Source organism: Podarcis vaucheri, assembly GCF_965113315.1.
Source record: "Podarcis vaucheri genome assembly, chromosome: 16".
In the NCBI taxonomy this organism is placed as follows: Eukaryota; Metazoa; Chordata; class Lepidosauria; order Squamata; family Lacertidae; genus Podarcis; species Podarcis vaucheri.
Genome location: NC_138754.1, coordinates 22,212,709 through 22,236,476, shown reverse-complemented (window position 1 = coordinate 22,236,476; position 23,768 = coordinate 22,212,709). Strand labels below are relative to the sequence as shown.

At 45.1% G+C, this 23,768-nt stretch overlaps 1 protein-coding gene across 5 annotated transcripts in view; it reads right to left on the bottom strand.

The window, feature by feature from the left end:
- The window catches only part of RASAL1 (RAS protein activator like 1), a 64,314-nt gene that overhangs the window by 28,906 nt on the left and 11,640 nt on the right, over positions 1-23,768 (bottom strand). For all 5 annotated transcript variants that reach the window (XM_082203125.1, XM_082203126.1, XM_082203129.1 and 2 more), the window contains exons 3-10: positions 19,368-19,481; positions 14,024-14,085; positions 13,491-13,620; positions 7,337-7,418; positions 6,112-6,249; positions 4,236-4,324; positions 2,342-2,459; positions 52-205 (exon numbers count right to left, since the gene is read on the bottom strand). In XM_082203125.1, the coding sequence (XP_082059251.1) occupies positions 52-205; positions 2,342-2,459; positions 4,236-4,324; positions 6,112-6,249; positions 7,337-7,418; positions 13,491-13,620; positions 14,024-14,085; positions 19,368-19,481 (887 nt within the window). The remainder of the gene's footprint in view (positions 1-51; positions 206-2,341; positions 2,460-4,235; positions 4,325-6,111; positions 6,250-7,336; positions 7,419-13,490; positions 13,621-14,023; positions 14,086-19,367; positions 19,482-23,768) is intronic.

Below are 23,768 nucleotides of genomic sequence, written 5' to 3'. Positions count from 1 at the left end.
ACCTCAAACGGCACACAGATACACAAGGTGACATATGAAGGAACTACTTACTGGTTCTCGAAACCTCACAGAGGTTCACATAGTCCAAGAAAGGCAGCACCAAGCCTTGGCCAAGGAAGATCTTGACTAATTTGGTGGCTACATCCTGGCGACTCTCCAACGAGCAGACCTCTTCCAGCAGGGCTAGGGGTGTGACGTCCTCCTCCTGTAGTGAAGCAGAACATCTGCAAATGGCATACATATATATGTGTATGTATGTATTTAATACAGGTGTGGTGAACCTTTCTCAGCCCGAGGGCCACATTTGCTTATTTGCAACCTTCCAAGGGCCACATGCCTGCAGTGTTAGAAACTCAGATACAGTGGTACCTCGGGTTAAGTACTTAATTCGTTCCGGAGGTCCCTTCTTAACCTGAAACTGTTCTTAACCTGAAGCACCACTTTAGCTAATGGGACCTCCTGCTGCTGCTGTGCCGCCGAAGCACGATTTCTGTTCTTATCCTGAAGCAAAGTTCTTAACCTGAAGCACTATTTCTAGGTTAGCAGAGTGTGTAACCTGAAGCGTATGTAACCCGAGGTACCACTGTATATAAGCTAGGCCCAAACAGCTTTTTAAACCAGGGATACAGTCGAGGAGTGGCTGCTGAGACCATATAACACCTGTCTTGAAATACCTACATAGGCTCCCAGTACATTTCCGAGCACATTTCCGAGCACAGTGTTGGTGCTGACCTTTAAAGCCCTAAATGGCCCAGTATATCTGAAGGAGCGTCTCCATCCCCATTGTTCAGCCCAGACACTGAGGTCCAGCGCTGAGGGCCTTCTGGCGGTTCCCTTCCTGCGAGAAGTGAGGTTACAGGGAACCAGGCAGAGGGTCTTCTCAGTAGTGGAACGCCCTCCAAGATGTCAAGGAAAAAAACAACTAAAGTGGTACCTTGGGTTACAGACGCTTCAGGTTACAGACACTTCAGGTTACAGACTCCGCTAACCCAGAAATAGCACCTCGGGTTAAGAGCTTTACTTCAGGATAAGAACAGAAATTGTGTGGCGGCGGCAGCGGGAGGCCCCATTAGCTAAAGTGGTACCTCAGGTTAAGAACAGTTTCAGATTAAGAACAGACCTCTAGAATGAATTAAGTTCTGAACCCGAAGTACCACTGACTTTTAGAAGACATCTGAAGGCAGCCCTGTTTAGGGACGTTTTTAATGTTTGATGTTTTATTATGTTTTTATATACGTTGGAAGCTGCTCAGAGTAGCTGGGGCAACCCAGTCAGATTATTAGTATAATAATAATAATAATAATAATAATAATAATAATAATAATAATAATAATAATTTATTATTTATACCCCGCCCATCTGGCTGGGCCTCCCCAGCCACTCTGGGCGGCTTCCATAAAAACCAAAAATACAGTAAAATATCACACGTTAAAAACTTCCCTGAACAGGGCTGCCTTAAGATGTCTCCTGAATGTCAGGTAGTTGTTTATCGCTTTGACATCTGCTGGAAGGGCGTTCCACAGGGCGGGCGCCACTACCGAGAAGGCCCTCTGCCTGGTTCCCTGTAGCTTTGCTTCTCGCAATGAGGGCACCGCCAGAAGGCCCTCGGCGCTGGACCTCAGCGTCCGGGCAGACTGATGGGGGTGGAGACGCTCCTTGTTGTTGTTGTTGTTGAATAGGATGTCCCTATTTTCAGCGGAGAAATGTTGGAAGGTATGAATGACGAGTTGCTGTCTGAGGAGTCACACAGCTCAAAAGTCATGTTTTTCAACAAGACTTTTCGGTTCCTGAAATTCATTCTGATTGCGCAGATAAAATATCACGGGTAGAAGAGTAGAAGAGTTTGGATTTGATATCCCGCCTTTCACTCCCTTTAAGGAGTCTCAAAGCGGCTAACATTCTCCTTTCCCTTCCTCCCCCACAACAAACACTCTGTGAGGTGAGTGGGGCTGAGAGACTTCAGAGAAGTGTGACTAGCCCAAGGTCACCCAGCAGCTGCATGTGGAGGAGCGGAGATGCGAACCCGGTTCCCCAGATTACAAGTCCACCGCTCTTAACCACTACACCACACTGGCTCCTAATTCTACAGAATTCTACAGGGTATGTTGCTTGCGTGTGAAAACAGTCAAGATACCAGGATCCCCAGGCTTGCACCTCCAGATGGTGGAGACATCAGGTGACATTCCCCCCCCCAAAAAAAATTCCTCCAGTGGAACAACCCAACCCCCCCATTTTTGCACCCATTTTTTCCACAAAACACCCGCCTTGACTGTGCCTGCCTCTTTTTAACCCCGTGTCTCTCTCATGCACAAAAAAGGAGGGTAAACCACTAAGTGCCCACCTCTGATGGGCACATGACGGACTCCACCAGCAGGTCTATGAGTGGCTGGTAGTACCGGGAGGGCAGGATCCGATCCTCAGCAAGTCGCACCCGCAGTCTTAGCGCCCCCAGCTTCCCCCTGCAAGCAGAGAGCACAATCTACACCAGGAGGCTTAGTTTGATCAGAATCAATTATACACTTCCGGAGTTCACACAAAATAGATGACTTCTGGTAAATGAGTCGCCATAGCCACTAGAGGGCTGTGAAAATTTGTGTCCCTTGCTTTTTAAACTCGTCTACCCATGTACTGTCTGAAAACAAAGGGGCGTATTGTCATTATTGAAATATATTGGCATTATTTTCAGCTCCCCCACCCCATGCTTGTTAAATTATCTACTCTGGCTGCTCATCTGCAAAGAAAATCTGCCCTGAACAATTTACAGAGCCCTGAGCAACTTAGGTTCAGGGTACCTGAGGGGAAGTCTAATTCATCTGTGGGTGAGTTATTATTGACAAGGCTCATTTGGCAGCAACAAGAAGCCGAGCTTTTAGTGGCATCGACCCAGCCGTGTGGAATATCCTGCCAATAGAGATCTAGCAGGTTCCTTCTGTGCCAAACTTTGTACGCCTGCAGAATTCTTTTTCCCTGTGCCGCCAGGCCTATGCAGGCAATTAGGAAGCCATCTTTCCATAACAGTTAGCTGATTGCCTGTGGTTTCAAATTTGTATACGTTTTTAATATACAGAGATATAATATAATATATAATATAATATACAGACATACAGAGTAAACGGCTTTGACATTTAAAAAATTTTTTTTAATGATATAGCGGTATTTAAATAACTTTATAAACAAAATATATGCATTTAAATTTTAAAACACAGCATTGAAGGCAGTTGAAAATAAATTTAGATTAAAAATGCAACATTGAAAGCAGTTGAAAATAAATTTAATTTTAAAAACACAATCTTAAAAGCAGCTTAAAACAAATTACAACCACAGCTCTAAGGTGGGTCCATCTATTTCACCATCCTGTTCTCACAGTGGCCGACCAGGTGAGCTCCCGTCCACCTTGGACTACGATGCTCCCCCTGGGCCCTCAGTACCCCAGCTCAACCTCTGCCACCCGAGATCCGACTGTTCACCTCTGGCCCCTCAGCCTGACAACCTGTCAGTAGACTCCATACCTGACCCCCTGGGCACCTGGCCGGATACTTGTCAGTTCGCATTTCTTAGCACAGAAAGTATTGATCTGATGTGTAGAGGTCTTTCCTATTCTACTTAATTCAAGAGGCTTCTGGAAGCTGCTCTGTGTGAAAGAAGCAAGCAGAAGGTTCATGATGTTTGGGTTATTCCTTCAGAGAAGCTGAGTACAGCTGCCTTAAACTGGTCCTGTTATCTCTTTCTGTTAAGGTCATGCGGACTATAAAAGTATCTCTCTATCTCTCTTTCCTTCTGGTGTGGTGTTCTGCTTAGTGTTAAGGTTTAGACTTATTATAAGTTATTGTAAGTTTAAGTTAAGTCTGCTGCAACTGGATTTCTCATAGACTGTGCCAATCCTGAATGTATTGGATTTGTGACCATTATGCTCATTTGCCTTTAGTAGCAATAAAGCTCTGCTAGATGAAATACAACTGCCTCTGGTCTATTTTTGGGGAATATTGGGTCCACTTCCGGGTGGGGCTGGATTGTGGTCCGGCCTCCTAGCCACTCCCCTCAGCGTCAGGGTGGGGGAGACCCCGGCCATGTCAGGTTGCCAGGTGGTCAATCAAGTCACTTGGGGTGCGTGGCCGGGGACGGTTTAAGTTTTCACTCTGCTTACTATACAACTGGAATCTACTCTGGATCAATACTGAATAGAATTCCACGACAATACTATGCCCCAAAAAGGCCAGAAGAGGTCCCTCATTTACCCTGCATCTCCCTCTGTGCTGGTGAATGGCAACAGGCGGTACCAGCCTTTGACAGGGGCCTTCTGCAAGGCATCCAACGAGAATTCAACCTGCGTGGATCAGAGAAAGCGACAGGTCAGTGCGGAGGTAGAGGAGTGCTGGAAGTGCAACAGCAGGGATCATTCTGTTTGCGACTCAAGGGTTAATTCAGGTAGGGCTAAAGGCTGGATTGTGCCTCTGATTATACAACTGGCTTGCAGGGATGGAGGGCAGCAAGGTGTGTATGAGCCTGTGTAGAAACTACCCTCCTGTGCAGAGATAAAATTCACATGTCTTGCCCCGCCCACCTTTGCCTCTGGCCCCGCCCACCGCTTGCAGGTGGCCCCCAGGAGGTTGCACAGAAAGGAATGCGTACCTCAGACCTAACATCTTCCCAGTTCCCCTATTCAGTTCCTCAAGTTATAGTTCGATCCTGGATAGCTCAGTTGGACAGAGCATGGTGCTGATAATGCCAAGGTTGCAGGTTTGATCCCTGTAAGGGACAGCTGCATATTCTTGCATTGCAGGGGGTTGGACCAGATGATCCTCAGGGTCCCTTCCAACTCTACAATTCTTTCACCCCTGTCAAAGCAGCAGCCACAACCCCTCATGTGAGATGTAACGTCACTGAAGCAGTCAAATACAGTGGTGCCCCGCAAGACGAAATTAATTCGTTCCGCAAGTTTTGTCGTCTAACGAATTTTTCGTCTTGCGAATCACGAAATCCCATAGGAATGCATTGAAAATCAATTAATGCGTTCCTATGGTCAAAAAAAGTCCAAACAAAGCCAAATTTGGTACAACAACGGTTTATTAACTGCTCTTTAAAGTCACACATACTGTAAAGAGCAGTTCAAAAATTAAAGGGAAAATAAATTAACTTTATAAACAAAACATGTCTTTGTTTTTAGACAAAGGAAACAAAGTCGCGAGACGTTTTCGTCTTGCGAAGCAAGCCCATAGGTGAAATTCGTCTTGCGAGGCAAATCACAGGGGAATGTTGCTCCAGCTAGGAGGACTTCCTGTCACACCTGGTCTGGAGCATGCTCCCCCTGCGTGTGACCAGGTAGATGGGCGTGACCCTGGCAGGCCCTAAAAAAAAGGCTAGCCACGCAGCCATCTTCTTCTTTTCGCCTTGTTCCATTTTTCCTTTTGGACTCTTTGGCTGGCTCTTAGCACATGGTGCATCCTTACAGACAATGGAAGCCACAAGGCAGAAAGTCTGTGGCCTAGCTCATACTTCTTTTTTCTACGCATGTATCTGTAACCACAGTGGTACCTCGGATTACAAACACTTCGGGTTACAGACGCCGCTAACCTGGAAGTAGTACCTCAGGTTAAGAACTTTACCTCAGGATGAGAACAGAAATTGTGCAGCGGCAGTGTGGCGGCAGCGAGAGACCCCATTAGCTAAAGTGGTACCTCAGGTTAAGAACAGTTTCAGGTTAAGAACGGACCTCCGGAACGAATTAAGTTTGTAACCAGAGGTACCACTGTACAAATTAAAGGCTGCCTTCAGGACCATACTGTGAACTGAATGTAAGTAAACTTTACCATTAATTTTAAAAGAAGACTGTTGTGTCATTGTTGTTTTTAAGAGGGAAATAAAGGGGAAATTTACCAGGAACAATCCAATCTGGGCAAGCCAGATTGCTCAACTCAAATGATTCTTATGAATCCATCAACTAGCTTCCAGCAATGTGCAAGGGAATGTGCTGTGCTACTAGCTCCCCAGCGTGCCTGAGGAAGGATAGTATTTAATCAATATATCTTCTCCTACTATCCACAACATTCCCACACCTCAGAGCTTGCATAAGAGGGACTCAGGAAAGGCCAGCCTTCTGTGCCCACCACTCACCCGTCCCAGGAAGTCATTCTTGCCCACCATGTCCCAATCCCACACTTCTACGATCAGCGGGGTTTCCCCAGTGGTCCCCTCCTCCAGGACAAACTCGAGCATCTCATCCCAGCGCGGGAAGCGAGTTTTCTTGATGATCTGCGGAGGGAGAAGAATGTGTAAATGGAAGCAGACAAATGCCCCATTTAAGAGCAAACTGTGTTAAAACACCACCACAATCACCCCTGCCGCCTTGCCCATGGTGAGACACCTGCCCGTTTGTGCGCAGCCACAGTGAAGTGAGTCAGCTTGTGGTGTAGCGGTTAGATTGCCAGACTAGGATCTTGGAGACCCGAGTTCAAATCCCCCACTCAACCAATAAAGCTCATTGGGTGATCCTGGGCCAGCTGCTGCCTTTCAGGCTAATCCACTACACAGGGTTGTTGTTAAGAGGAGAACAGAGATGGGGGGACCTTCTTCCTAGAGGGTGTGCATGTCAAAGACCTGTTAGTATTTCTGCACCAGGATTCCAGCAGGGAGCCTGTTTCCAGCATCTTAGAGGTACCCAATCAGCACAAAAGGGGACGTTGTTTTAGCCACTGAGAAGAAGCCTTCTTCTCACCTTTTGTGCTGATGGGAGCCAATCAGAATGAAAGGAAGACAGTCAGTCACTGAGGATTGGCTCCTAGGGTTGTTCTGGATAAGGTACGCTGGAAGAAGACCAAGGAGGAGTTGTTCTTCCTGCTCCAAAGCTAAGCATTTAGGGACACTTGAAACACAAGAAGCTTCAGTTTCAAGAGAACGGTGTGCAAGTTATGTTATGTACAGTGGAACATGATGGAAAACGCAGCTGAAGACACCCTGAAATATTTTTGGAGCACTGCAAATCATTTGCCTAGGTGCGTGCACAGAAAATAGTGGATCTAGCTGCATCCATCTCCATGAAAGTAAAATAAAAATACATTTATATTATGGGAAATTGTGTGTGCGTTGGGCAAAATTGCACCAAAAAACACCTACACACAAGCTAATGCAAAAACATGAGGAACTAAGACAGGAAAATTGAGAAAGAGAGAAACTGAAAATGGGTAAGATTCCCCAGTCCTCACTTCCTGTTCAGACTCAGACTTTCCCTGGGACACAATAGCCTTTCTGGCCTTTGACTCCAGTTCTTATTTCCCAGGTCTTGGATTCAAATCCTACCATATGGTTCTGACACTTGAAACGCATCGGGGGCTATACTTACAGCTGTTTCAAGGACCTGCCCATTCCACAGGATGCGGGCAAAGGGGTCTGAGGTTCCAGACGTGTCCCGCGGAGCAAGGTCTCTATGTGGAGGAAGATGGCAGATGGATATCAGGAAGTATATTCCAACAGGGTTTTATTTCTTTATTTTTAATTTAACAAAAATGATATGCAGCTTCATCAACAAAACTTCTTAAAGGGGGCTCGCTGCCAAGGTTGACAAAGGAAGGCCTTTTCTGGCAGCAGAGGATTCATTTCAGCCTTAGGTGTGTGGCTGTCTTCTAACAGTGAACTCGAACTCAGGTGCTGAGTGATGATGGCTATGTAGCCAAAACAGGGCTACTGAGAAACCAGAGTAAGGTATCAACAGGTTTGGGGAAAACCTTAAGATTTGCAGAAGTGCAGAAGATCTTGGCAAGGTAAGGGTGCAAAACCACCCCAGTGGTTGTCTGAGAACGCAAAAATTGCCACAAAATTCTGAGTGCCTGCAGGTCCTGTTGCTTGTATTTATTCAGCATTATATACACCACAAGTTGAAAACTCTTTTTCAAGCTGCCATAAACTCTCTGACAGCATAACACGGCTATTGCTATCACTACCACCAAACATAGGAGCCAACTCCTAGGGACCATGGGTGCTGCGGCCTCCACAATAGAATATTTTAAGGATCCGCCCTGCCTCCCCCAGCTGATGGACATTCCCACTCAAATGGTGTGTGTGCACTGCATCATGTGAAGGATTATGCGGGGTGGGGCTTACCTGGGCCCCCACCATATTTTATTCAAATTGACACCCCTGCCCATGTAGTGCAGGGAGCCTGTTGAATTTGCACAGGGGAGTTCTTTGACACAAAGCTTCCTGAGCAATCTTGGGCCAATCCCTGTATCTCAGTCTACCCTACCTTGTAGGATTGCCATGAGAATCAAGGGAGAGAGAAATCATGTCTGCTAGCTTGAATTTGTAGGGAAGGTTGGGATAAAAATGTAAACAGCACTACAGTTGTACCCTGGATCCCAAACACCTTGCAAGTTGGAACGTTTTGGCTTCTGAACGCCGCAAACCCGGAAGTGAGTGTTCCGGTTTGCAAATGTTCTTTGGAAGCCAAATGTCTGATGCGGCTTGGTTTCCGAACTTTTTGGAAGTCGAACAGACTTGCGGAATGGATTCCGTTTGACTTCCGAGATACGACTGTACTACTAACACTACTAATTTTATTTCATAAAATTTATATACTGCTTGGTTATTAAAAACCAAACCAAACCCTCAAAGCAGTATACATAAGGTATAAAACAAGGAAATGATCAGGCAAAACAGTTAAAAACTATTTAAAGCATTCAAAAAACAATTAAAGTCACCAATAAGCTAAAAACCAGATTAAAATACCTGTCAACATTCTACATACGTATCTGGATACTTTTACCTGAAAAAAGGAGTTTTTAGCAGGTGTAGAAGAGAGTACAGTAAAGGGGCCTGTTTGATGTCAAGTGGCAGTGAGTTCCAAAGTTCAGGCCCTGCCATGCTATAAGATTGATTCCTTACAAATGTGGAATAAGTATTATGTGGCACTTGTAACAGGTATATTGTTTCGTATACTGAAGCAGACGAGTGGACATTTATGGGGTAAGGTGACCTCACAGGTAAACTTGTCCGCAAGCTCTTCCTAGCAATAGTAATAATTTAATCTGCTCCCCTGTTGTCATATTCAAAAGGGCTTAACAGCAACTGACTAAAGAGGAGTAGAGAACAAGAAAGTGTGCCTCCGTCAACAATTTAAAAAATCTGTTTCCAGACTAACAGAGGTCCCCCTGAGCATGTACAGAGTGCCATTCCCCTTCACCACTGACCAACACCAACCTGTGCCAAAAACACCTAGAACTCAGGCAAGATTCACTTTGCAAATAAGGATTCCCTGTACCCGCATTCTGAGGACCGTGTCAGTTCAAAATGAAGCAGAGATGTCTTTAGGCAACAGGACTTATGCTATTACACCCACACCACTGCCAAGCCCTTATGCCTTGACTGCAGCCACTCATTCCATTCTTTTTCCCACTCACCCCTATGATCCACCCATTTCCTATTGGCTAACCGGTTGCCTAGGTTCCCAGTTGAGCATCCAGGAGAAAAGGATGCTTTTTCATGGTCTCTGACCACTCGTTCCTTTTCCCTAACCCTCTCAATTCCCACGCACTGAACCCTTCAGCAGCACTGCACCTGCAAAGCGGAGCATTGAGAGAAAGGTAGTGGTCTCATCCAGAATGGTATCTCTTGCACTGAGTTACATAGTATGCGGTGTAGCGGTTAGCCTTCTTTATGGTCCAGCTCTCACATCCATACAGTAGTGATGTATGGAAGTGAGAGCTGGACCATAAAGAAGGCTGATTGCCAAAGAATTGATGCTTTTGAATTCTGGTGCTGGAGGAGACTCTTGAGAGTCCCGTGGACTGCAAGAAGATCAAACCTCTCCATTCTGAAGGAAATCAGCCCTGAGTGCTCACTGGAAGGACAGATCCTGAAGCTGAGGCTCCAATACTTTGGCCACCTCATGAGAAGAGAAGACTGCCTGGAAAAGACCCTGATGTTGGGAAAGATGGAGGGCACAAGGAGAAGGGGACAACAGAGGACGAGATGGTCGGACAGTGTTCTCGAAGCTGCGAACATGAGTTTGACCAAACTGCGGGAGGCGGTGGAAGACAGGAGTGCCTGTCGTGCTCTGGTCCATGGGGTCACGAAGAGTCGGACACGACTAAATGACTAAACAACAACAACAGTAGCAGTTAGAGTGCTGGACCAAGATCTGGGAGACCAGGGTTCAAATCCATCACATGAGGTGCGACCTTGGTCCAGTCGCTGCCTCTCAGCCTAACCTCACAGGGTTGTTGTGGGGATTAAATGAGAAGCAGGATTGGGGGGAAACCATGTATTCAACCCTGAGCTCCTTAGAGGAAAAGGTGGGATGGATACACACACACACACAGACACACACACACACATATAAATATAAATATAAATTAATGCTGGAGATAAGTCACTTTCTTCTCTGAAGGCACAACTTTTGATCATCAAAAGCTCCTTCTTTCCATCCCATGCAAGAAGCATTTTAAACATAAAAACACCAGCCATGGGTCAGTGGTTTAAATGTATGGGGTGGAAGTGGCCCTGCAGAGAGTCCTGAGGGCCAGGCATAGAAAAGTGGGGAGAGCGGCATTTGGCCCCCAGGCCTGAGGCTTGCCATTTGCGAACATCAAAACTTGAACCTCCCTGCATCTTCCTGAGGACTAGCGAGATGGCACAAACCACCACAAGGGCTACCGTTTTGTTATCCATCCCAGATAAATATCCATCCCAGCTAAATATCTGAAAGAAGTATTTTATCACAGAAAATCAAAAGCCTGACCCAAAAAGACAACATTAAAAAAAAATCAAGATAAATGTGAGCTGTCCCTAAATCCACCACCCACCCAACCCTCCATTCCTGCCAAATCTTTTCACAGCCCCAGTGTTCATTTTTATTATGATTATTCATAAGGTGTTAATTATCTCACTTTCTAAGGGACTGGGAGGCAGCCAAGAGTGCAGGAAGATTCGCACCTGGTTTCAGCAGCCACAACACCTTTTTATTACAGCCACCTTTCTTTTTCTCACTGGGAGAGGGGGAAGTGAGGAAACTGAACACCTCCAAGCACTCTTCTAGCTTTTCAACTTTTTAATTTTTAAAAATCTAGCATATATCATCAAAAAAGATGTTCCACAACAGCCACCCCACCCCCCGACATTTTCCAAACCTGTGCTTTTGGGTTGCATCCAATGTCGCACTAAGTTAAAGTTATATATTCATTTCAAAATGCACAGGCAAGTTACTGGTAACTTTTTTGCATGTTCCTTTCCCCTCCCCCCCAAAGAAAAATATATCCTGGGAACCGTAGCTCTGTGAAGGGCAAGCTACAGTTCCCTCAGGTTTCTTTGGGGAGATGTCACGACTGATAAGACTGCCAGTGTATTATAGTGGATAGTGTGTCAGTCTAGGACCTGGGAGTAAAGGTAAAGGGACCCCTGACCATTAGGTCCAGTCGTGATCAACTCTGGGGTTGCGGTTCTCATCTCGCTTTATTGGCCGAGGGAGCCAGCGTACAGCTTCCGGGTCATGTGGCCAGCAGGACTAAGCCGCTTCTGGCAAACCAGAGCAGCGCATGGAAACGCCGTTTACCTTCCCGCCAGAGCAGTACCTATTTATCTACTTACTTTGACGTGCTTTTGAACTGCTAGGTTGGCAGGAGCAGGGACCAAGCAACGGGAGCTCACCCATTGTGGGGATTCGAACCGCCGACCTTCTGATCGGCAAGTCCTAGGCTCAGTGGTTTAACCCACAGCGCCAGGGTTTAAATCCCTACTTGGCCATGAAGCTCACTGGGTGATCACTGTCTCTCAGCCTAACCTACCTCACAGAGTTGTTGTGGAGATTAAATGAAGAGGGAGGGAACCATTCATGCCACCTTGAGCTCAGGGAGGAAAACAGATGCACAGTTTAAATAAAAGCAAAAGCATTCTAAAAAGCAGTTTTAGTTCCCTTCCAACCAGTGATCTTGGGGTGGCCAGGAACAATATTCTTCAGCCATCAAATACCTGGGTCGACAGGGATGTTTTCAAATCCACCCTGAAAGTTAGTAAGGATGGAGACAGGGTGCACCTTGCTAAAGAAGACATTCCACAAGTGAGGAGCCCCCACTGAGAAGGCCCTGCCGTGGGTCAGCAGCAAGCAGGCAGCACCAAGAAGGCCTCATCTGCCAGTCATAGGGTACAAGATGATTGATATTGAGGAAGGCGCTCTTTGAAGTATAATAGCGCTTAGTTTAAATGTAAGGTGTGGATGTGACAACAGAAGCCTTCCATGCAAGCAGATGCTCTCAAGGAGGGCCTGACACAGGGCCTGTGAAGGGTATATATCCAGAAAATAATCCCCAGGCTTCAGATGCACTCTCTCTCTCATATAGACAGACAGACAGACAGACAGACAGACAGACAGTGTGTGTGTGTGTGTGTGTGTGTGTGTGTGTACACACACATATATATATACATACAGTTTTTTCTATTTTACAATTTAAAGTACTTATTTTTACATCCTTAAGATATCAGTGACTTCCCTTCTCCTCTTTCCATGGTTCATTTTACATATCATAAGTCCCTGCATATTTTAAAGAAACTACACCATTCAGTATTCCAGTATTGCATCCATCAAAACTTATTTACACTGTTGAATTTATTTTAAGCGTTTTCAGCTGTACACAGTTATTTCCCATATATTCAATAAACGTTTTCCAATCTTCTCTAAACATATGCTCTTCTTGTTCTCTTATTCTGTATGTTAAGTCTGCAAGCTGTGCATATTCTGTCAATTTAAGTTACCATTCTTCTTTGGTTGGTACTTCCCTCGCTTTCCATTTTTGGGCTAATGAAACATGGACTGCAGAAGTAGCATACATAAATAACCTTTTTTGACACCCAGGAATTTCAGTCTGAATTGTCCCCAAACAGAAAGGAATCTGGGTGTGTTTGTTTTTGGAAAGTACTTTTAAACATTTTTTTTCAATTCATTATGGATCGTTTCCCAAAACTTTTTTACCCTTTTACAAGTCCACCACACATGAAAGAACGTTCCCTCAATCTGCTTGAGATGCACTCTTGAGCAGGTGATAGACTATATGGGATTGGCAGAAATGACTGGCAGAATCCGAGACCAGGGAAAAGAGACGGCGGAAGAAGATTGGAAGAAATTTAAGATCTATCTTAAGAGACATTGTAAAATTAATGAGTGTTAAAATGTTGCGGCTATAGAAGTAAGCGTACAACAGCTGTAAAGATTAGGTTAAAGGAAAAGAAAGGATTACAATAAGATTAAATTAAGGGTGAGGATTTGCTGAACGAAATATTTGAAATTGGAATGCAGAAAGGGGAGGTATGAGGAGGTCGGTGAAGTAAGTTTTAAGAGAATAAGGACTTGAAATTATACTTGTTTGTTTTTGTGTGTGTTTGTTTGTATTGTGTTCGATTTTATAATTTGTGAAAATTCAATAAATATCTTTTTAAAAAAAGAGATGCACTCTTGAGCTAGAAAGGGGAGAGGGGGAGGAGGACACACAGAGAGAAAACCCTTCTTCTACCTGGCTTCAATGACATGGCAGCACAGCACCCTCTTGTGGGATTCCCCCACCACCTGCAGCTCCACCGAAATCTCCCCCTGCACCTCTTCGTTGGGATCCACAGGACTGAGGTTGATCCAGCTGTCAATTCCTGCATTGGAGGAAGAGAGAGAGAATGGGAAACACAGCAGAAGTTTGCAGAAGGACTGTGTGTGTGTGTGTGTGTGTGTGTGTGTATCCCTTTCCATATGAAAATTGTTGACGGTCTTGGCAGATAGTTTAGGGATTTTTCTATCTGTTAACAACAACAATTGTTTGTTTGTTTGCTTGTTTGTTTGTTTGTTGGCATCAACATTTGTTTGTTTTTTTGTTGACGTTTGTTTGCTTGCTTGCTGTCTTGCTTGCATGCCGCCCATCTGACTGGGATGCCCCAGCCCCTCTGGGCGGCTCCCAACAAAAAATAGTAGGAAACACAATACAACATCACACCCCTCACACCCCACCCCCCGCAGCCATTGGTCACCCTTCCCACTAAGGTGCCCACTGGCACCTACCCCGAGAGTGAGATGAGATGAAGTCTTTGCTGAGGGAGATTTTGCCGATGGCATCATCATGCCTGCAAGGAGACAAAGAACAGAAATGGTACAAGATGGGACTGAAAGAGGAGCACCAGAAGCTGCCTTATCTGGCAGGGTTGTTGTGGATTTTGTGCAACCCTGATTTTTAAGCAAATCATTTGCCCTTCCCAGACTAATTTGCAGAGTGGAACAGTTATCCTTCCGTCTTTGCACTCCTTTGAATTCTGCAATGCAATATCTGGCAGCTAGATAACCTACACAGAAACACGTATCTAAAAATGGGGGGGGGGAATAGGTTTAACATACAAAAATGCCTATTTTTTGGTGGTGGTGGGGAATACTACTACTACTACTACTACTAATAATAATAATAATAATAATAATAATAATAATAATAATTTATTATTTAAACCCCACCCATCTGGCTGGGTTTCCCCAGCCATTCTGGGTGGCTTCCAACAGAACACTAAAATACAATAACCTATTAAACATTAAAAGCTTCCCTAAACAGGGCTATGTTGTATCCACTGTAGCCACTGCAGTCCTGCGTACCTCATCCCACCAGTGAAAAAAATCATGTGTGCAGAATGGAACTTCCCTTTGTATGCCTGTATGCCCCAGATTTGCCCCACAGAGGGGACCCCTAGGAGAGGTGTAAGGGGCCTACGGGGGGAAATGGGGAAAGTTCCATTAGTAAAGGTAAAGGGAACCCTGACCATTAGGTCCAGTCATGGCTGACTCTGGGGTTGCGGCACTCATCTCGCTTTATTGGCCAAGGGAGCCGGCGTACAGCTTCCGGGTCATGTGGCCAGCATGACTAAGCCACTTCTGGTGAACCAGAGCAGCACATGGAAACACCGTTTACCTTTCTGCCAGCGTGGTACCTATTTATCTACTTGCACTTTGACGTGCTTTCAAACTGCTAGGTGGGCAGGAGCAACGGGAGCTCACCCCATCGCAGGGATTCGAACCGCCAACCTTCTGATCAACATGTCCTAGGCTCTGTGGTTTAACCCACAGCGCCACCCGCATCCTTAAAGTTCCATTACACAAGGTTAAATCCTAGCGCCGACCAAACAAGTTATCTGGATACTGCCCAATGGGTAGGGGAAATGCAGATTGTTGTCGCAGAAACAAGGCTTTTGAACAGACGAACTCAAAACAGGCGTTGGGAGGAAACAGATGGATCCACCTGTTCCAAGTCCTTCTCATGCAATACATCTTCTTCTCCAGGAGGCGGCCCACCAAAAAAGCCTATTCTCTCCAGAGCAACGCAAAGCCCTGTAGAAGCAGATGGAGGCAAAGGGTCTCCACTCGCAGAGAAAGCTTTGCATCCCATTCAGCCCATCCAAGAGCGTTTGAAGGATGTCAAGGTAGGCAGCTCCCCGTGTCGCCCCCAACTTCACCACAGCAGGAATGGGTTAATCAGTCAGTTTTTGGTTTCTGCCCATTTTTCATTTCGCCAGCCTTAAATCCAGTTCTTGGCATTTCTGCATCGGTGTGCAATTTAATTTTTTTAAGATTTCGATGAAAACTAACCAGCATTTTCATGCAAATTCCCCCCCCCCCCCGATGTTCTCATTTATATGTGCTGTTTCTCTTAATATAATGCATTTTTGCAACCAAACTTCCCTTAATATTGTTTCGGGGGTTTTGTATTTGTTTCAAAGCAAACAGAATATGGTCAAACCCCCCCCCCTAATATAATGCATTTTCATATGTTACACTTCACTCCAGCAAATGTCCTTCTATACCAGGGGTCTGCAACCCGCGGCTCCAGAGCCGCATGTGGCTCTTTTACACCTTTGCCGCAGCTCCGGGGCGGATACTAGCGAGGGGAGGAGGCGCATTGTGCGCCCCGACACTCCCCACTGTGGCGGGCGCTGTACTGGCTGTGACGTCGCATGGGGGCCGTGCGTGCGTTAGTCACGCACCTTCCCGACGTCACCTTTCCGCCCGCCCGCTACATTGTAAGGGGCATGTACGCTGGTCACTGCATTGAAAGGGGGCATGTTCGCTGGTCACTGTTTTGAAGGGGAGTGAAGAACACACACACACAAAAAGGTAACTTGTTAATTTAACATTTATTTCTATGAGGAGGAGTAATTCTGAGGGGTCAAACAAAGAAATAATTAAAAAGTGGCAAAAAAGTTATTTTTATAATGACGAGTTTTGCGGCTCCCAGGTTTTTTTTCTTCGGAAACGGGTCCAAGTGGCTCTTTTTGTCTTAAAGGTTGCAGACCCCTGTTCTATACACACAGACTGAAGGAACAATAAATCCTTAGGCCAGAACCTGCAGTACTGTCCAGGGTCCTGAACCTTCCCTGTTCCTGATCAACACCAGCTAACATCCTTACCTTGTGCAGTCTCACCTGAGCCATTGCCTTGCTGGGGCGACGAGAACCTTGGTGGATCAGGAAAGCTACCAGTGGCTAGTAGCCATGATGGCTAGACATAGCCTCCAAGGACCCTACGTAGGCTACACCACATCCCTAGCCACACACACTCCATTGGACCAGCATTGCCCTGTCCTTGTGCGTTGTTGCCTAGCCAGAAATGTGTCCTCAATCTCTTGACAATGATTCTTGCCTGCCTGGGTGGAGGATAGAGAGGGGCAGGTGAGTGCGGGAAGAAAGTAGCCTACTATACAAAGGTAAGTTTTGTGGCCCTGCCCACTTTTGCCGCTGGCCCGGCCCACCACCAGCATGTGGCCCCGAGAAGGTTTCCCCAAGTGGAATGTGGCCCTTGCACTAAGTTAATCAGAGTTAAACCATTCCAGGGGGTGAGGCGGAGAGACAGCACCCAGCCCAAGGTCACCCAGTGAGTTCATGGCCTAAGTAATAATAATAATAATAATAATTAATAATAATAATAATAATAATGTTTTATTTATACCCGCCCTTCCCAGTCAGAGCCAGGCTCATGGCGGCTAACACCAGTAAAATTACAATAAAAATATAATGAGGGGGGAACCAATTCAAAATACAGGTTAAAATACAATTTAAAATGCAGCCTCATTTTATTTTATTTTATTTTATTTTTTCTTCTTTTTATTGAGTTTCACTTTAAAAGTAGCCCATAGATCAAAATCATAAGGGGAGGGAAACATAAGGGTCAGACTGAGTCCAAACCAAAGTCCAGGCGGAACAGCTCTGTCTTGCAGGCCCTGAGGAAAGATGTCAAGTCTCGCAGGGCCCTAGTTTCTTGTGACAGAGCGTTCCACCAAGTTGGGGCCAGTACTGAAGATCCACCAGGGTGGATTTAATATAAATCAAATTGATTTAAATAACTAGTCAATAAGACTTGATTTAAATCACTAGTCAGTAAGACTTGATTTAAATCTTTTTCTTTTTTTTTACAGAAAGACCCATTGCTGGTATAATCTTAATATTTACAACCAGTTGAAGGTTTCATTTTTGGAATAATAAATTTTCAGAGTAGTTTTTACAGTTATATCAAAAATTACTGATTTGGTTATACTATTAAAATACATAGACCGATAATTATGAAATTATTGTGAGGTTTAATAAGTTGCCTGTTTATATTTGGACAACTTTTCTGCTCTACTTTATTGGAAGGAACATAAAATAATAATTTCCTTAATAACAATTTAAACAATTTATTTAACTAAAGCAATAACATTATAGCAAATGTATCCATGTTTGTTAACTGATGTGGTTAAACAAGTTAAAATACAAACAAACGTAGACTGAGTTTTAGCACACATGAAAAACTTAAAACAAATCCTTATTTCCTGATGAATAGCCTTTGGACTATAATGTAACGTAAATAGAAAACTATCTTTAGAAAGATTTTTCCTCCAAAAGCATTTTATTTTAAAAAAAACAATTTAAATTTTAAAAACCCTGATTTAAAATTTTTAAAATCTGATTTAAATTTTTAAAAATCTGTTTTTTTTAATAAAAAAAAATTGCTGATTTTTATCCACCCTGCTTGTCACTTACAGAGCAATTGTAGCTCTGGTGCATTGTTTTATTGTTCTTAAGAGATTTGTGAAGGCGGTTTTATTGGAGTCTGCCGAAAGGATTTCATCGCTGTGCTCTCAACCCAGCCAGCCTTGCAGGGGAACGACGCATGCCACCGTGAGCAAATTGGAGGAGAGGTGGAATATAAATGCAATGAGTAAATAAATATAAAGTAATGCTACAAGGGAAGTGATTAGAGACTCCTACCATAAGGGGCGCAGGAAATCCAGTCCTCAAATCCAAGAACAGGAGAGTGTTATTCTGTCATCTGTCTTAAGGCAACCAGATGGACTACCTACACTAATCACACTGAGCCTGATAGGACCCATTCACCTTTGTCAGTTGTAAGAAGTTCGATCTGCATCGAGTCCAGAGCCATCTCAGCTCGTGTAGACAGATAAACGACAGACTTTAGAGCAGAACTTCCCTGGGAGAATATTGAAACCTTCATATACAGTGGAACCTTCAGGTTACATACGCTTCAGGTTACAGACTCCACCAACCCAGAAATAGTACCTCAGGTTAAGAACTTTGCTTCAGGATGAGAACAGAAATCGTGCTCCAGTGGTGCAGTGGCAGCAGGAGGCCCCATTAGCTAAAGTGGTGCTTCAGGTTAAGAACAGTTTCAGGTTAAGTACAGACCTCCAAAACGAATTAAGTACTTAACCCGAGGTACACTGTATTGTATTGGATCAGCAACCTCTTAAACATGTCCTTGTGGTCTATCAGCATCACACAGTTGCCTAGAGAGGTCTTTTCCATCGTAGCCCCTCCAAACAGGGTAATAGCAAAGCATTGCTGGGTATTATTCCTGTTGTTGTTTAGTTGTTTAGTCGTGTCCGACTCTTCATGACCCCATGGACCAGAGCACGCCAGGCACTCCTGTCTTCCACTGCCTCCCCCAGCTTGGTCAAATTCATGTTCGTAACTTCGAGAACACTGTCCAGCCATCTTGACCTCTGTCGTCACCTTCTCCTTGTGCCCTCCATCTTTCCCAACATCAGGGTCTTTTCCAGGGACTCTTCTCTTCTCATGAGGTGGCCAAAGTATTGGAGCCTCAGCTTCAGGATCTGTCCTTCCAGTGAGCACTCAGGGCTGATTTCCTTCAGAATGGATAGGTTTGATCTTCTTGCAGTCCATGGGACTCTCAGTAGTCTCCTCCAGCACCGTAATTCAAAAGCATCAATTCTTCGGTGATCAGCCTTCTTTATGGTCCAGCTCTCACTTCCACTCATCACTACTGGGTATTGTTCCTAACTCCTCAAAATACAATGGTCTTCTGCATGCATGGCCCATTACAACCCACCTTCTCTGGTGTCCATTCCCCTACTTACCCAATGGTGTCTTCATCCAGAACATAGAAGGAGAGGTTGTGGAACCCCATCGGAAGGTGCAGAGTATATTCCTCCCCCCAGAAAGGGTTGAGATTCTTCCACACCGTGGCAGTTCTGCAGAGGGGAAGCAGAGAAGAGGTCAACACTGGATGTGTGGCTGTCTTTTGAGGTGTCAAAAACCCAGATTCTCAAGTATATATATAGCATGGGGAACCTTTGTCCCTCCAGAGGTTGCAGAACTCATAACTCCCATCATCCCAGACCACTGGCCATGTTTGCTAGGCCTGATGGGAGTTGTAGTTCAGCAACATCAGGAGGGACAAAGGTTCCCCATGCCTGATATAACACACCCTGGGACCTTGGGGTGAAGGGTGGGTGAGATAATAATAATAATAATAATAATAATAATAATAATAATAATAATTTCACTTGTTATTATTATTAATTAATCAACCTTCCTCAAAAGAGCCCAGAATGATATACATAAAACCTATGGGCAAAATGTATTTTTTATTTTTTAAAAATTATTAGATTTATATTCTGCCCTTTCATTGTAGAAGGACGTGTGGATCCAGAATTGGCCTCCAAGGTCACTTACGGACTCACTGTTAAAACCGTGTTTATGGGAGACAATCTTACTTGGCTACGAGTGATTGTCAAAGAAGAAGAAGACAACTGCTGTTCATCATAGCATCACAGGGCAGTTCACAGAATAAAATAGAGTAAATAATAAAAAGAAAACAGCAAAACAATACCCCCCCCTACACACACACACTTCCCACAGACACATTTAAAAAGTGGTAGAATATGAATCAGCCAAAGGTTTGGTTGAAGAGGAACTTTTTCACCTGGTGCTTAAAAATATATAATGAAGGTACCAGGTGAACCTCCCTGGGGAGAGCATTCTGCAAATGGGGAGCCACTACAGAGAAGGCCCCGTTCTCATGTTGCTGCCCTCTGGACCTCACGTAGAGGAGACACACAAAAAAGGCATCAAATGATGAACACAGAGTTTGGGATGGCTTATACAGCAAAAATTCAGCAAAACAGTGCTAAAACCATATGCACACGAAGAAGAGCCCTGCTGCATCACACCAAAAGGGGCCCATCGAGTCCAGCACACTGTTCTCACAGTGGCCTTAATAGGAAACCTGCAAATTAGAACTCATAACCCACCTACTTTCATCAGCCAGAAGCATCATAGCCACTGGAGAGACCTGTCAGGAGTAAGCATGGACCAATGGTACCAAATAGTATGGGAAACAGCCCTACTAGAAAAATTAACCAATAAACTGAAACTGACATGGGGACAAATAGAAGAAGACTCCTTCACCCCAGTATGGCTCCCCTTTATCACATACACAGCCCAACAAGACAACGACAAAAATCCACCAACAGCATACAAATCAATATGGCAAACCTGATCCAAAACACCCACCCACCCCACTCACACATGAAAACAAAGACCACCACAGCCAACCACTAATGAATAACCACACCCTAGGCCAACCCCAACCTCTCTCACCACCAAAGGAACACAAGTGAACAGCAAAGAACCTGCACAAGCAACGCTGACACCAAACCCTACATATAGTAGGTAAAATAGTAATTCTCTCCTCGCCTATAATTCCTACCAACTCTTATTGAGATGCATACAGCCTCCAACAGTGGGTGGAGAATATAGTTGCAGCAGCTAGTCACCACAGAGAGCCTCATCCTCCACAAAATGGTCCAATCCTCTTCTAAAGGCCTCCAAGTTGGAGGCCAATCGCTACACCTTGTGTGGGTACGAGTTCCGCTGTGTGAAGCGGGTCTGTCCTGTATCTTTCAACATTTAGGATGTCCCTAAGTTCTAGTATTCTAACAGTGGGAGAAAAACCTTCTCCCTATATCCATTTTTTCCACGTCATGTGTCATTTTATACACCTATTTTTATACAGGAAGCATTGCCAGATCATCAGTTTCTAATCTCTCGTGTTTCCTCTCGTTCTTATTCACCATTTTTAGAGCTCACTAGGGAACACTTTGTTGGAGAGGGCGGTCAAGTCAGGAGTCTGCCCAGAAGGACCGTTGGTGCTTAATGCCTTCTATGCAACACATTGTTAACCTATGGAACTCCCTCCCACAGGAGGCAGTGATGACCACCAACTTGGATGACTTTGAAAGAGGACTAGACAAATTTGCAGAGCAGAAGGCAATTCTCTAACCACTGCACCACCTTGGCTTTCTCTTATTCTTCTGTTCATATGTCCTTTCATCTCTCCCCCCCCCCCCCGCCCTCAGCACAGCCAGGGACTGATTCAACCGCCTCTTCCCAGCCTGGTTAATCGTTCACCATCCTAAGGAGTAAATCTTTACAGAGCCATGTTGCTCTGTCTTCAAGCCACTTATAATGTTGTCAGTTTGCTCTTGATCAAATATTTGAGGAGGGATAAGATGAGAAGGGTGTGTCAAGGCTGGACAGATCAGACAGCCTGAGGCTCTCTGAGGCTCTTGCCAATTCTCCAGCCCAGGAAGACAAGCACAGGGTTCCTTAACACCTCTGGGCACCGGGCAATGTCAAATGGCTGACAAGCTGTGTCAATCATGCTTACAAGCTGCCAGTATGGTGACCCTACCACATATTCCACAGAAGAGAAAGTGGAGGATGAAAGAATACTGTAAATGGTGCTAATAGAAGCTATCAGGACCTGTAAAAAAAAAACCTTTTAAATCCCAAAGTACGTAGTGCCTTTGGGACAGGCTGTAGCTCAGTGGTTAGGACACTTGCTTGGCCTGCAAAAGGTTCCAGGTTCGGCCACTGACATCTCCAGGAAGGGCAAGGAGAGACCCCCTGTCTGTAACCCTGGAGAGCAGGTGCTAGAGAGTTTAGAGCATTGTGGTCTAAACCACTGAGCCTAGGGCTTGCCAATTGGAAGGTCGGCGGTTTGAATCTCCGCGACAGAGTGAGCTCCTATTGCTCAGTCCCAGCTCCTGCCAACCTAGCAGTTCGAAAGCATGCTAAAAAGTGCAAGCAGATAAATAGGTACCACCCCGGCAGGAAGGTAAAGGGCGTTTCCATGCGCTGCTCTGGTTCGCCAGAAGCTGCTTAGTTATGCTGGCCACATGACCCAGAAAAACTGTCTGCAGACAAATGCCGGCTCCCTTGGCCAGTAAAGCAAGATCAGTGCCGCAACCCCAGAGTCGTCCACTACTGAACTTAACTGTCAGGGGTCCTTTACCTTTACCTTTTAAAGCTTGATGGACCAGTGCTCTGACTCTCAGAGTTCCCTGGGAAGAGGGATTGATTGTTAAATCAACTCTGGGGATTGTAGCTCCCAGAATTCTTTGGGGGAATATATACCATGCTGCTTTAAACAAATGCATCCTTACTTTGATGCAACTTCATCTAAACCATATCCTCCAACATTTCTCCGATGAAAATAAAGACGTCTCAATCCATAATGATAATTTTACTATTTATACCCCACACATCTTACTGGGTTGCCCCAGCAACTCTGGGCCGCTTACAACATATAAAAACAGAATGAAACATTAAACATTTTTTAAAAAACCTTCCCTATCCAGGGCTGCCTTCAGACGGCTCGATGAGTTGGCTAACTCCATACCCTCCAACATTTCTCCAATGAAAATAGGGATGTCCTAAGGAAAAGCGACACATTCTGGGATCAAGCCAGAAACTGGGGCGGCTTCTTTAAATCTGGGATGTCCCTGGAAAATAGGAACACTTGGAGGGTATGCTAACCTCCCTGCCCACAAACCAAGAGGAAGACTTGCTAATTGGCCAACGTCATCTAAACTCCCCGCAAACAGAGCTAACAAAATCTAGATGGGCCATTAGCCTGATACAGCAGGCTCATCTTAGGTGGGATAACCAGGGCTTTTTTCCCCAGCCAGAACTCATCAGAACTCAGTTCCAACACCTCTCAGCTAGGTGCCATTGACATTAAAAGAGAACAAGGGAGGCGTTCATGGCGATTGCCAGCATCTCTTATTCTAGAAAAAATAGCACCTTGCTTTAATGCAACGTTATCTAGTCTCCTTGCAGACAACGTTATCTACCGGTAGTCTCCCTGGAAGTGCTCCCTGCTCCCCTGGCTATGTGCAGGTCCATGGGGCCTTAAAATAACATAAGCAAAAATCCCAACTGAGATGTCTGGCCTCCTGCTCTCAAACATTAAGCTGCGGAAAACCTCGTGGCAGATTAACATTCCTTGTGGATATTAGTGCTCACCTTTTAACGGCACATCTGAATCTCTCCTTTGGCAAGCAGGGAGGCTGCCCCACGGCTGCCAACCAGGCACCAACTGCCACAGATCTGCCTTAATTGCCTAGGACAACCCCTTGTTTTCATTAATCCCCATGGAAGGGAGTTTAATTTTCGGCTCAGGCTTTAAGTGG